The 15,067-nt window shown below is 40.1% G+C and overlaps 1 protein-coding gene across 2 annotated transcripts in view; it reads left to right on the plus strand.

Annotated features, from left to right (window-relative positions):
• The window catches only part of LOC113588836 (spectrin beta chain, non-erythrocytic 1), a 60,166-nt gene that overhangs the window by 8,863 nt on the left and 36,236 nt on the right, over window positions 1–15,067 (plus strand). The window contains exon 2 of one of the 2 annotated variants that reach the window (XM_027028196.3): window positions 5,216–5,409. In XM_027028196.3, the coding sequence (XP_026883997.2) occupies window positions 5,265–5,409 (145 nt within the window). In that variant the 5' untranslated portion in view covers window positions 5,216–5,264. Of the gene's footprint in view, window positions 1–5,215; window positions 5,410–9,772; window positions 10,244–15,067 lie in introns of those variants that run through there. The other variant, XM_027028195.3, reaches the window with a different exon arrangement.

Here is a 15,067-nt window from a genome sequence, read left to right on the forward strand (position 1 = left end):
ACATCTTTTCCAACAATCTCTTGTGCAGCATCTTGGGCCTGCTTTTTAATGAATGGCTGGATGTGTTTGGCTTTCTCTCTTGAGAGCTAATATTGGGCTTCTCTGACCAATGAATGGCTTTCAGTCTTCCCTAGTTCATCTGGAATCCAGTCCTTCCTTGATTTGCGTTTGTCAGAGTGACCATTATCAGTCATGTGATGCCAAGTGAACCACCAGAGTAATTGCTCAGAGCTGTGGTACAAGTGTATATAGACACACTTCGCTAACCCTTACCCATTTTTACTTAATTGTTTGTTTTGTCTCCTATTCCCAGATTGATCACATGCAGGTGGAGTAGTTTTGTCCCCTAGTAGTGTCCAGAGTGTTATGAATGTTCTAAGGACATAACGCACAATCAGACAGACTCAACTAGTTTGCCCTTGAACATGTCACATGTCTTACTTGCTGAGATTGGTTTTGGTGTCTTCGTACCCTGGAATAATATTAGCACTTTTTATGTCATTAACTGACTTTCCTGCATGCCATTCCATTAGCATCCAGTTTACTTCATTACACCTCACATTCTTGTTGAAGTCTATAAACAAGCAGGAATTTTAAACTCCTGCATGGAGGAAGGAAAATTGGGGGAATATTTTTGTTTTTGTGTTTTTTGCCATTTTGCCGTCCACAAGATGGTGCTACTAGCATTTTCCCCACACAAATTGTTAATTTGCTGATTAATTCCAGGATCCTCCTTCACAACTGGTGGAATATTTCTCTTGACCGATTTTAATCAAATGATAGGCGGACTTTTATTTAAATGCTAACGCTTCTAAAACTGCATTTTAACAACTGCATTTTAACCATTTAAAACTGTACATTTTTGAGGATGTATTTAAACTCTGTTTTTATATTTAGAAAAGGAATAATCTTATCAGTGCCTACAGATATAAATGTGGAAATGCTGGACATGCTTATGTATTGAGTTGAATATTTAAGTCATAATGATAGGAAGATGGATATTCTGATTCAATTTATTAAGAATAGATATTAAAGGATGGGATCATTATTTTGTAGCCCATACATTAATAAAAATGTTTTCATAACTCAAGTCAAATGTATTTATAGTGCTTTTTACATTGTCACAAAGCAGCTTTACAAATGTTTGGGTCAAGATGAGCAAGCTGAAGATGACGATGACAAAGAAAACTCCCTTGGAAGGATTGAGGAAGAAACCTTGAAGAGGACCAAGACTCAAGAGGGAACCCATCCTCCATTGGCTGGCCCAGCTAGTACCCAGTCCATGCTACATTGTTATTTTTAGTTCAAGTAGCTACTTCAGTGAAAATGTGGAGCCTCCAGTGGGTCGTAATATATGCATGTGCATAGCACTTTGCCAGTAACTTTAGAACTGAGAAAGTAATGCTTCTCTGTGGCTTCTTTTTGGCTTTAAATAAGCTCCATTGGGGCAGTCATTTAAGCCTTCAAATTCCTCTAAAAATCTGTATGAGTGAATGACTGTATGTCTAAATAACCTGGCTGATATTTGGAAGTGTTTACAAATAGTTGGTATGTACAACTTGCATTGCAAAGTTCTGCCACTGGTTTGGTTTGCCTCTGTTCTTGAAAATGGGAACTAATGGGGTTTTTGAAAGCCTAAATCATGGGCACTTTTTGGAATAAGATTAACCTCAGTGAGAAGCATTAAACTTCTTGACACTTAAAGTTTTTAGCAAGGTTGTGATATGCATGATTATAAATGTAGAACAGCTATTTGGTTATGGGTTTGAAATATCAAAGTTCTCCATATCCCTATAAGGATATCCCTTTAATAATAAGATTTGATTCTGTAATTTCTAAAACATTTCATTTTTATTTGACTTATCGAAGTAATTCACTGCTTTTATTTAAAGGAAAATTCCTTTTCCTTTAAAAAAAAAAAAAAAAATATTTAACACATTTTGCAATTTGTATATCCAGGTGATTTATTGTATTGCCTGAAGTTTGAAGCTAGTTTATCAGCATCCACCCTAGTTCCTCTTATTACCTAAAGGTTTTCTCAAGAGTTTATTCAGATATCTTATTTTTTGTGATGTGTATATCTTTTTAGGGGGGTGCATGTAAATGAATGCTGAATCACAACTCCTTGAGAAGCCATGCTGTCCCAGAAATCTAAATACTACTCCACCATTGCTCAGACAAGAGAGCCCCATGGGTAGTCTACACTTGAGACACTGACTCATGTCAGAGACTTGTATTTGAGTCTTTATTTGGTCATTTTGTGGTGTGTTTAGGTGTTCTTGTTTGGTGTTGAGGTTTGCTTTCTCCACTTTGCAATTAAATGCAAGTAGGACGTGCAGTTTGGAAGAGCTTAAACACCTTTTGGCTTGTGCAAAACTCTGTCCACAGAAAGTTGAATGAGCTGAGCATTTTTCACCTCTTACCTTAGCCAAATGAAACGGGGAGCTGTCAGACTGCTAAGTGAGGATATTTATTCGGGTCTGAGAATGTTTCAAGAAGCTAGGTCAACATTTTGAACAATCATAGCACCCAGTAATTGTTTGCATTTCTTGGCAATGCAGGCTGAGTGCCATGCTCATCAGACCATCCATCCTCTAACAGTTGCCGCTGCACATTGCGTGCAGCCATTGATTCACTTGAGTGTTTTAAGGCAAGTGCCGGATTTGTTCATTATTGGTACTGACAACGCAAAAGGTTGTGGTGTGCAAATGAGCACTCCTACTAAATAATCAACGGTTTGTTGATTTAATACTTTATTGTGCTTTGTGAGTATTGCGACCAATCGGCATGATTTTAGATAAATGTCCTGTGGGTATTTTGAAGAACCACTGCACTTGTGTTATACAGGTATTGTAAGTCAGGCCAGTCTTTTACCTGGTTCCATTTAAAGATTCACTACTGTGCTTTTAACTCCTTGCCAGACGTATCACAATTCCAATATAAAACAATGTAACTGCAATATAGTATTCTCATCAATATCATAAAACCATTAATGAACGTGACATTGTGTGCTTTACTGCATCATTGTATACCAACTGTTCTCCATTTATCATGGGCACATTTCCTATTCTCAACTCTCACATTTACAGATAATTCTGGATCTTCCTTTTTAGTATGGTTGAGCTAAAAGCTTTGATTAGTTCCTGTTCAGATTGAGAAATCACTCCATGATGGTAAATGTGATATTTATTTTTGCTAATTTTAGGGAGCTGTAATGTGTTGTGATTTCAAGGACAGATAGCTGGTGGTTTTGCATCTTCAGAAGGGACCTGTTTGGAGAGCCTTGCCAAACTGCTGCTTTCACTACTGCTAAAGACCTCAAGCTGTTCGTATCCATGGTGATCTGTAGTGACGGCCTAAGAATTTGCTATATTCAAATTGGCTGTAGCAATGCGTGTGTGGATATGTGTGCAAGAGGGTGCTTGTGAGGAAGTATGGAGCCTTTTTAAAACATTTGAAGGTAAACCTGGCAAAATATTAAGTCTAGGAGAAACCGTATATAGGATACAGTATACATGATGGCATGGAAAAAAATAAATAGATTATTTTCAAATAATTGCCTTTTTTTTGACATGTGAACGCATATACAAGTCCAATAATGCTTTAAGATCAAACTAAATGACTAGACTCCACTTCATTCTGTTCCCTTGTGTGTACTCGCGCTCTCTCTCTCTCCCTTCTTCTCATTTACCAGCACTGCTGATCTCATCACATCCAGCATGACATTACGCATGTTGTATTGTGGCCTCCTCAGTCATTTCTGACTCTGCACAAATGGGGGATTGTTGGGATACTTACCGTTCCTGCCAGCTGACAGAGAAGAACTTGGCCATGATTTTTAAGCTCTGCCAGAGAGCTGTCCTTTTGTGTGGTCTTCTAACACTTTTCTGCTGTGTGTGTGTGTGTGTGTGTGTGTGTGTGTGTGTGTGTGTGTGTGTGTGCTGCATATCTTTCTAAGACGACAGGTTCTCTCTCTCCTTCTCTGTCTACTCCCTCTCCTGTCCTGCACTGCAGCATCAGTATTCACCCTCTGCCACTGCACCAGCTAAAAATACCTCTGCTAGCGTGCGCTCTCTCTCGCGCTCTCTCTCTGGAGTGGTCACAGTCTCATATATATTGTTCTAGTTGCTGTGGTGGTCAGTCCTTACCTTCTCAGTTCAAGGTTCTTGCCAGAATTGTCTAGTAGGATTTTCAGTATATTCAAAATGGAGTTTATATCTCTGGCAGCCAAATAGAGGAAATCCTTGTATGAATTAATAGCCTTCCATGCATTAATTTGTATTTTTCTGTTTTGCCCAAATTGTAACAATACTAAAGATGGGTCACTTGTTAGCAGGTCTGCAAGGCAATGAAGCTCGCTGTTAATGCTGTCATTCACTGATTTAATGAGCAGGTTTTATGAGCCTTGTTTCTTCGTTTACATTGGGTTTTGTTGCCCTTTGTCAGTGTGCTGTCTGTTGTTTTGTGTGTGCGTTTGTGTCCGTTCATGCTCTCAATCAGCTCTATGCAGTAGCAGCTACTGCAGAGGCAGTATGCTGACCGCAGGTGTTCCGTGCTAGCAGAGTTGGCCACATTGCATCTGTTGAGCTCACAGTGCAAACGGGGCCTAGCATGCTGCACCCCGCCCTGCTAGCTCTGCTGAGTCCAGCAGTACATAATGATAAAAAGACAAACTTGTGAGTGTGAGAAACGGTCTCGAGCAGAAGGGTACTAATCACCATTTAGGTCTCTCTCTCACACACACACACATACATACACAACTTTTTGGTGTAAAAATAAACTGTAGCACACAATTAATTGGTTAATTAATTGTGAAAATACAGGCCGAGCATCAGTGACAAGTATGGCTGTTTGTGTTTAAATGGCACTGAAGCCTTTGAATGCCTTCTTGCATGTAGATGGTGCTCAAGCACAATAATGACCTTATTTGTTCTTGCTATAGTCCATTCTTTCCAACAGATGGTGCTCAAATTATTTTTCTCCTTTTGCGCTACTTTTCACAAATTTAAATTGGGTTTAAGGGGACAGTAAATAGAACTTTCTAATAAATATTCATACTGTCCTGAAAAACGAGCATTTATTTGAGATTATTCAGACATAACTATAATCACAATTCAGTTCTGAAATGCAGAATGATGCAGATTATCTAGTAGATTATCAGTTTTTCTACCATATCTTAAACAAGTTGTCCCTTGGTTCCAATTTTTCCTTCAAGGCTTCATGAGAAAGGACTGATGACGGGCCACAAACTCTGAAGGCTGAATATGACATCAGTAGCCGGCGATTACGAACACATGGAGATCCAGCAGCAATACGGTGACGTCAACAACCGCTGGGATGCTGACGAGTGGGATAACGAGAACAGCTCCGCACGGCTGTTCGAACGTTCCCGAATCAAGGCACTCGCAGGTAAGCAAAGTTAAACAAAGAGAAGACCTACTGTTGATCCCTGGTTTACACCATATGCTTTTCATGGTGTTTGGGTAAATCTTGGTATTATACACAATGGTAGTGGCTGGTTGATGGTATTGCTTTTTTTGGCTTTCCTGCAGATTACATCTAACTGGATTAGTTGAGTTAACTGGTTCTAGTTTGTGGAGGCAGCATTGGTTCTTTTCCATAGCCATTTATATTCTTACATTTTAATCAAGAAGTGCACAATAAGGTTATTTAAAATCACTCATTTATTATAAATATAATACATGTAATATTCTGAGTCATGATTCCAATACAGTTTCCCATACTTTTGTATACTTTATATAATCCACAAACATTTACACATACCTAAATGTATAATTAAGGATTTAAGCTCTTATTTAGGTCTTATTTAGACTTATTTGGGTTACATGGCTCCCTTGGGCTGTACTGTGCTGCTAGTTTTGGAGATTGCTCAAAAGTGCAGGGTAATATTTCACAAAAAAGTTGCATTTCCAAAAGAGATCTCATCCCTTGATGTTTTGGGGCCTTCTTCTGCTTGCTTGCTGGAGTCACAGCCATGTTCCTGCAGTGTCACTTATGTATATCAGCTCACTGGATAGTAGGCCAAAATACTCAAGTTCCATTCTGGAAGCTAAATAATTCACATCTTTCTTAAATATGCAGGAGTTACTGTGGCCTCGTAGCTCACCTCTATCTTATACAAACTGCCAAAGCGTTTCACTGCTGTATGGCACGCAGTGCTATTGTCTGTTTTAACATGTTTTTTGAAGTGTTACCTTGTACTTTGCATTGTTATGTTGAGGATGGTGCTTAATTGCCAACTTCTTTTGTTATCCTGTTTTTGATTAGGCCGGTATTTACCTCTGCTCTTTCTGTTGTCTTATCTTTTTTATTTTTAATCTTTGTCTTTGTCTTTGTTTCTTGTTAGCTACAGTCTAGCATTTGTTGTCTGTGGGTGAGATTAGCACTTCAGTATCGTCTCTCTTCTCAGTGTCACCAGTATGACCTGTTCAAATTGACATCACACACACTGTCTTGTCACCTTTCTGTGACATAATGTCATGTTAACACTCACAGGACTCAAAGATAACATTTAGTCCACATTCAGCCCTTCAAAAGGTCAGTGTGAATGTAAACTTTTAGCTTCTAGCCTGTTTAATAAGGACATTTTGATATGTTCATGAAATCTTTATTTTTGGGCCAAAATGAATTTTTACTGCTTGGCATGTGTGAATGTTATGATGTTTTGGTCTAATGTGAAAACCTGCCTCTCTTTGTGCAATCCACTTTTTGTAGCTGTGTGTTCAGCATTGTCTGATTGATCAGAAGGGTCCTTGCATGGTATTTCTTGGGGCTTCTGGTAAGCCCACCCAGCACCCCCCCCCCCCCCCTCCTCGACCTGGCGGTCAGCCTGCCAGCCTCATACCACTCTAGGGTCACTCATGGAAGTTAGACATGTTCTACAGGGCCAGCTGAGGTGTCTTCTATAATTAAAACACAGCCTCGCTTCACATAGAGGCTTGATTCTCACATACTTCGACCAGCCTAAAGATTACCCTTGTCCCCTTATCTGGGACATTGATTAGCATTATGAGGTGGGACACCACTTTTGGCCATTGAGGGGGCTGAAAAATGGTGTGAAATACTCCAAGATGGTCACATTGAGGCCAGAACAGGCCAAAGTGGACGTTTTTCTGTACTTCTTTTTTTTAATTAAAAAAAAAGTTTTTTGTCCCTAAGTGGAAAGTGCTGAGGTGACCTGCTCTGGAGACAGGGGCCACATATTAAAGTTCAATAACCCTTGTTAATCAATGTTGCTACATAACATAACTGATATCTGTGAACTGTGTTTTTTAATAATGCTAATTAAGTAAGGAATTTAGTAAGCTAGTGTAAGGAATGAGCCTGGTAATAAAGCATGCCATTTCATCATCATCATCTCAAAATCTCAGAGAAATGTTGAGGTATGTGGTTTTGGCCATACTACTTTGCTGATTTAAACTGAAAGCATTGTGCCAATGTGAATCCCTGTTTTTGCCCTAAGCGTTTATTCCTTCACGAGTGACGGCTTTGTTGACGAAGCCAACTCATATCACTGCTGGCATTCCTCGGGTATTGTAACCAAAACCTTATGGATTCCTCTCCCCTTTTAATTTTTGCTGCAAAGTTCTGAACATCTGCAGAGAGCAGATGCATAAGACACATTAGAGGGTGTCGCACATACAATAAAGACAACACAGATTGATGATTATGATTATTTATTGTAAGTGTTGGAGCCAATGATAGCTGTCCAGTCTTTGGGGTTTTTTTGAGGGGGGGGGGTGTTTTGGATTTGATTTGTTCACTGAATATCTTGCCACTGATCTCACCAATCATAGAAATGCTGTGTCTCTACATGTAAACAGCTTTGTAATATGTCTTATGGGAGCCCCAACTCTAAAATCCTTATGCCATACCCAGTAACACCTTTGTCTGTAACTGAAATGACCAAGTTCTATGTCCTGTATATACTATGGACCATTGGCTGAAACACCAGATAAAGGAACTGGTATTTTATTCCCTTAACCTGCCAGTGTGCCAGTCTGGTATTAACCTGTACTGTATCTAGCCCAATACGAACACGCACTGCTGTTTATATACATTCCAACAGAAATTCATACTGTAGCCTGCAGAGATGTGTTGGCATGTGTGCTTCTACATGTATATGTGTGCATGCATGCAGGTGTTTTCCACACTTTGTAGACCCATTGCTTTTTTTTATACCTTTAGTCTTCCATTGCAACATCAGCAATATGCAACATCAGCATATCAAATAAGGTGTTCTGGAGCAAGACTGACCCAGAGTCTATGGTGAGGTTTTCCCACGGGATATGACTAAATGGCTGACATCCGCTGTATGCTTTTATTTTGAGACACACAACTCAGGGTTTGTTTTGCGTTTTAAAATTTATTTTTTATTAATAATAATAATAATAATAATAATAATAATAATAATTAATATTTGTTTTTTTATCACATGGACATGCTTTGCCAAGACATTGAGGTGGATCAGAATGTGGACTTGAGAGGTTGAACACAGTTTTGCTGGTCTTATGCTGGTCTTTTCATGGTTTTTCATGGTTTCCACTCAGAATGGAAACCTAAACTGCAACAAGTTTTTAAAAAATATATATTAGAATTGCACTGAGATCTGAGCAGGCATGATTACACTAATAATAATAATAATAATAATTTACTATTATGGCATTTGCTTTTATTTCTACTATTGTTCTACTATTGTAGTTTTTGTTTATCCTATTGTTTTGTTTCTTACTGCATGTTATTTTACCACATCCTCAGCATTTTGTTAATGTCTTTAAATAATAATAATATTAATAATAATAATAAATAATAATAATAATAATAAATAATAATAATAATAATAATAATAATAATAATATTTATTATTATTATGTAGTAGTATTTGTATAGTACCTGCAGCTCAATCTGTTTAAGACACTAACATAAAAAGATGTGAGAATGAAGTAAAATAAAATGCAGTAAGAAACAAAACAAAAGGATAAACAAAAACTACATTAGTAGAAATAAAAGCAAATACCATAATAGTGTAATTATTATTATTATTATTTATTATTATTATTATTATTATTATTATTATTATTATTATTAAAGTTAAAAATGAAATGAGAAATAGCCAGATAATGATTTTGGTGCAGGAAGAATAGAGATTGTTTGTTAGTTTAGTGGGCTAGATAAAATCGAGGGGGATACATTTCTCTGAAAAGTGAGAGTAGGCTGTTGTGTTGAGAGGGGTGTGTGTGTGTGTGTGTGTGTGTGTGTGTCTGTGTGATTCGAGCTAAGCCAATTCCCCTGCTTTGTTCCAACACTCAAAAGCCACTGCATTTTTGTGTAGCCCACACTCTTGTCCAACAGGGAAAAAGCAGGGTGCTTCCATTTCATAGCCCCATAAAGGATGTGGTCACAAAGGCTTTTTTTATTAACATATAAACATTTCCTGCTGTCAAACATCAAAATTTATTTTTGTCTCTGAGCATCACAGCTGTGTTTGGCACTGAATAGCATCCTGATTGCTTCACCCCCCCTCCCTCAGTAACAGAGTGGTGCAGCCCACCACCTCCTGTTCTCCACTCCCTCCCGCTTCTCTTTATGCTAATGAGATACTGACATCGCCGTGGCACGCATGGGCCCTGAATGGCTGGCTGGGAGAATTCCAAGCCACAAGCACCGCCTCTCCCTCCTACTAAGGTTTTGTGAAAGGTGTACTCTGTTGTGCAATGTGTTCGTAGTGCAAGTCCAGGGCACACAGGCTCGCGCGCTCTCCCTCTCTGTCTCTGACTCTCCCTCTCCCTCTTGTTCTCTCACTTTCTGTCGGATGGTCTTGGTGCTAGTGGTCGCTGAGGATGTGTGAAGAGTAGTCTGGATAGAAGGTACCAGAAGGGAAGAAGTCATGTTTAGTTGTCACTGATCTGGGATAGCAACTTGGACCCCTGGACTATCTCAGATCTAGTGCTTCTTGTGAAGGTGGGTTGCTGAGGGGAATCGGTACTTGCTAGCAGACGGATGGAGCTTCAAAGAGCTACCAGTATGCCTGGACCCCTGTCTCCTGGACCTTTATCTCCTGAACACTTGGGTGCTGGGCACCTTAGCCCTGGACCCCTGTCTGCAGGGCTGGGGCCCTCATCCCCAGGTGCCGGTCCCACACCTGCTGCTAGTCCTGGGCCCAGCTACGGGGGGGCGGCCTTCAACTACAATCAGCTTGAAGGTCGATTTAAGCAACTGCAAGGTAAGCAGTATGGGTTGCTGTGGGTAACCACAGACATGGACTGATGTACTGAAGACTTGCCGGTGCAGTGTAGCACTGAATAAGAGCCGAACATGAACTCGGAGAGCATTAGGATCCGGAAGACCTGACAGAGGAAACCTACGAAACCTATGAAAAATTAATGAGAAAGCAGGAAGGGGATGAGTAGGGGTTTGGGTGGCTTGGCGAGCGTGTGTACTGGCTCGTTGGCTCGTTTGCGCTCGATCACATCAATATCTTCGACTGCCTTTGCTTATCAGTGTCGTCTTGTGATCATATTGTCGGCCCCGTCCCCATGAAAAGCCGGTCTTTTAATGCCCCTTATGTATTTCAGAGCCGGCCCGCCCAGTACAACACCCACTTTCCTCTGTGAACGCCCCATGTGCAGTTCGACCCTTCTGACCGACAGTGACAACAAAGTCCTGGCGAGAAAGTGTTATTCCTCTCGCAAGCTTGAGCTCCTTTGCTTAAAGGAACTCTAATTCATTGCAGTTCGGGCAGTAGCCTGCGTACAATGCTAATCGTTGTTGCAAAATCAACCTTTGAAATGCCAATATTGTCTACTATAATGTAGACGATAATATGTAAAATTATTTTAAAAATTGTGATTTGTACCGTGTTCCGTGAGCCTCCGAACCAGTCGCTGTTAAAAGCTGGCATTCACGCGATCCAACAAACGAAAAGCTATGGTCAAAATAGCGTTATTATTTTCAGTCTTCAGCCATGTCCCATCAAGATTTTGTTTTAGTTTTAGTGTGCATTCGCCAGATGTATTACCAATCGCGTGTATAGCGTTTTTGTCCAGCCCTTGCAACTCTAGTGTCATGCTGTTCGCAGGCTCGTGTTTCCTCGCGTCCGCTGCAGGGTATTAAGGAAACCTTTGACGGACGGGGAAAACGCACACGCTGTTGTCTGAGCCTTGACTGTCCGTGTATGTCTCCGCATGTCCGAGAAGTAGACAATTGGTGTTTTTGTCCTATAGCCGTGTTTTCTGTATCGTTTTTGTCGAACCACACAAACGCTCCATCTAGGCGGTCAACTAGAATACTTTAAAACTGTAATTGTTTATCTGCGAAGTAACCACGGGACCCGTACGACAGCGAGCGCACTTCGTGAACACACCCCCATAAAACATTATTTTCTTTTATAATGTTCTACATATGCCATAGCTCTGTTGCAAGTAGTAAAAACCGTGGGGGTTTGGAACAGGAAGTACATAATGACACGGGTGGCAACCAACTGTTCATATTGTAATTTAGGACAGAAACAAAATTCTCTTATTCTTTGTCTCCCTTAATCTCTCATTCTGATACTCCCCACCCCACCCCACCCCGTTTGCCTGTCTGTCTAATAGTGTGTTTCTAGTGTGTGATCAAGTGTGTATTCACACTCCACAAAAATGACAGATAGATTGGGAGGTAATATTCTGTAGTCTTGCAAGAAATGGGCACATAAGAGGTCTCATTGATTGTTTGACAGAATTGGACATCTAAAGAATATTTGAACAGAAATATTCTAGACTATTATTCTAGACCTATGGATATTCTGGAGAAGTGTCCATGTTAAAACTGGCAAACGTCTGAAGAATTCAGTGAAAACTGGAGATATTTTGCCATGTCCAAGGCCAGGTCTAGGTGAAGGATGGAAAGAGCAGATGTGCAGAAGGAGATGGAAAGGCCACATTCAGTTGCCTGGCTAAGATGGTGTGATTTTGGAGGTCTTGCAGTCACACCTGAGTGTAGTTTAATTGGTGACACTTTACTGTTACATGCCCCCGAGGGTCCCTTAAGTGTGTGTTCATCCACGACTCAGATTTTGTCTGGAGTTGCTCAGAGTTTTTCAATTACTAGCATGTCACAGGTTAAAGTAATCGACGGCTATGAAGGACAAATTACAGATTTCCTTTTAACTTTTCTCCCTCTTGCATTATTTATGTGCTCTGTCTCTCTCTGTACTGTGATGATGGTCAACAATAGATCCTCTGTCCACTCAGAGGCTGATACTTTGCTTAGTAAGGCTGGATGTCAATTTCCTTCAATTAGGCCATCGATATTTTTTATTTTTTATTTTTTTTTCCCATTTCCCCCTTTCTCAGGGAGCTGTTGGGAGACCAAGCAATAGTTTTAATTATCCTTTGTTAATCATAGTTCTAATATTTATTAATGTTTGTGCTGATGTATTATTAAAACTAACCATTTTGTTCTTAGTGATGAGAAATGTATTGGATCAGGTGATTCCAGACAAAACTCCAATGTTGTGTGGTGGGTTTGTTGTTTTTTTGTTTTGTTTTTTTTTTTGTGAAAAATATGGTATTGTTGATGTGTATCAATACACACAAACTGAACGTGGTTAAAAGTAAGTTTTGGAGGTGAACTGAGAACTAGATAATTATAGACATCAAGCTCCCAGCAGACCATGCATCGTCTCCAATGCAGATTGGTGACCGTAGCTGTTCCCTCTATAACTCTGTTCGGGTTACACATGTTCAAGAGGCTGAAGTGCTGAGTTGCCTAAGTGATATCCTCACAATGTTAGAACTGTTTAATAACAGTTCAAATAATTATAGCACCTGTTTTCTCACTTTAAATTGGCCAGGAGATTAATATGTTTACATTTATAATTATCAATTTGATTACTGTAACACATTCAACAACAAATATTTACATGGATACATGGGTTTCTTGCATGTTCGGTACAAATTTCAACCTAATCCAGTGAAAAATGGGCAGTTGGTGAGACTATACTGTATACATACAAAGAACTACTAAAGTGATTGGCTCAGAGGGCTAAATCTCATATTCATAACTAGCTAAAAAAAAGTAGTTGAAGCCGAGGTATAGGATTTTGCAAGATCTCAGAAACTTAATAGAAGTGTACACATGACTTTTTTTTTTTTTTTTCTTTCAAGAAAATCTATGACATGAACATAGAGATGTAGGTGAATGAGCACCTTGAGATGTTAAAGGTCTTTTGTCTAAAACATTTGCCTGTAAGCTTAATCCATTTCTTATTTCCCAGAATTCTGCAAAAAGTAAACAGTAAAGCAAAACTGTTGTGAGCAGAAGAGCTGGGAGAAAGAAAAATGAAAGGCCTACTTTCACTTTTTTTTAAAGGAATGAATGGCTCTGCCTTATCTCACAGTAATGTGTGGTTAAACAGCTCATTGCCAATTTTCCCATGCCTTTATCTAGTGTGAACGAGTCCAAACTCAAGGCCGACAGCCTCACCATGCGGCCTTCCTCCAGTTTGTGGAGTAACTATATTACTACTTGCTGTGCCAGAGCTGGACAAGAACTTTGTCATTCTCACTGGTCACTACACGAAGCCAAGCAAGGCAGGTGGTGTTGGGTTGAGGAAGTGTCTGTTGAAAGAGGCGATTCTGTCTGGACCAATTCAGGGGCCACCAGCAGCAACCTGCTGCTAAGCTGCTGAATGACCTTCTGTTACCCTTTTGGCTTGCCTATGCTCTCTTGTTGCTGCTGCAAGAAAGACAAGCTCTGAAGGCCCAGTTCTTGGCAAAATGCAACTGGAGATGCAGAAAAGTGCTAAAAGGTTTGATTGACTTCAGGCCGGGAGGAGACGACGGCCCCAAAGCGGGAGGGTTGCAGGATCTGTTGCACAAAGGCCCAGTACATCAACACATTGTTACCAGCTGTCTGCAGCATGTACAGTCCTAGGACCAGGGCAGGGTGGCAGTGGCCTAGAATAATGACAAGCTGAGATGACAGCAGTGTTGTTTCCCAGTCACTGGTGGAGAGAGGAAACAAAGATCGCTTGCTGGGAGCCCATTGGCTGGTGGAGCTGCAGGGCATGAGCTTTGGAGAATCTGATTTGTTCTATTTCGAGGAAACCATGACGGAGCGAAAAGGCTAATGACTGTCTGTCTTGTTCATATGGGTTGTATGTGTGTCTTTGTCTTGGCACAGACTGTTCATGTGACAAAGTGAATTGCAAAATTGTATGAATACAAGTATTGACATTTTACATAAAAGTAAGCACATCTGTTTATTGATTTGCTGTCAACAGCCATATTAAATGTATATTAAATTGCAATACAAAATATTTTATTGTAGTTTTATCATTTTTACTGATCAGCCAAAGTCCTTTTTATTGACTCGTATGTCTGAAATTGGAATTTAAATATGTTTTATTCAAATTATATTCAAGTAAACTCAAGTAAAAAAATTAATTTTTATTTAACCACAGTCCGATAACTACATTATCCATAGCATGTTGCACTGCGCTTGGTTGGCAGCTATGCCACATATCTGCAGCACACACATATTGGGAGCATGTCTTACTAACATGCTTTCACTGCAATCATGTATGATTGGTTGCAAAGGTCATTAGTACAGCCACAGCCCAGCAACGGAGAAGGGGAACCTTCAATGGCTGAGTAACCGAGAAGGAATGGCATGCGTTCTAGACCTAAGGCATTAGCACGTTACAGTGAGACTTGCCTCAGTGTCACACTTCCTCCCAAATCTGTTGCACACTATGTGTGGACTGTATAGCATTGCCACCTGTGAAGCATCGAGATTTGGCCCAAAAGGCAAATTGTTTGAATGTGCTGTATGGGCCAAATCAAATGATGCATGTCTGTTTAGGTTGCCAGTGTCAGAAATTGAACTGGGTCCACTGAAGGACGTTTTATCTGGGAAGACCAATCTTTGTGACTCTTGACCATGTGGGTGCTTGAGATGTCGAGTTCTACAGACGAGGATAGTGTATACGGGCCATGCCAGGAGCAGCAAAAAAGCTCCTGGATTCACAGGCAACGCTGTTGTGCATTTGTCTCCCTTTTTT

The sequence above is a fragment of the Electrophorus electricus genome, chromosome 5, assembly GCF_041902795.1.
Source record: "Electrophorus electricus isolate QZ-2024a chromosome 5, ASM4190279v1, whole genome shotgun sequence".
NCBI classification, from domain to species: Eukaryota; Metazoa; Chordata; class Actinopteri; order Gymnotiformes; family Gymnotidae; genus Electrophorus; species Electrophorus electricus.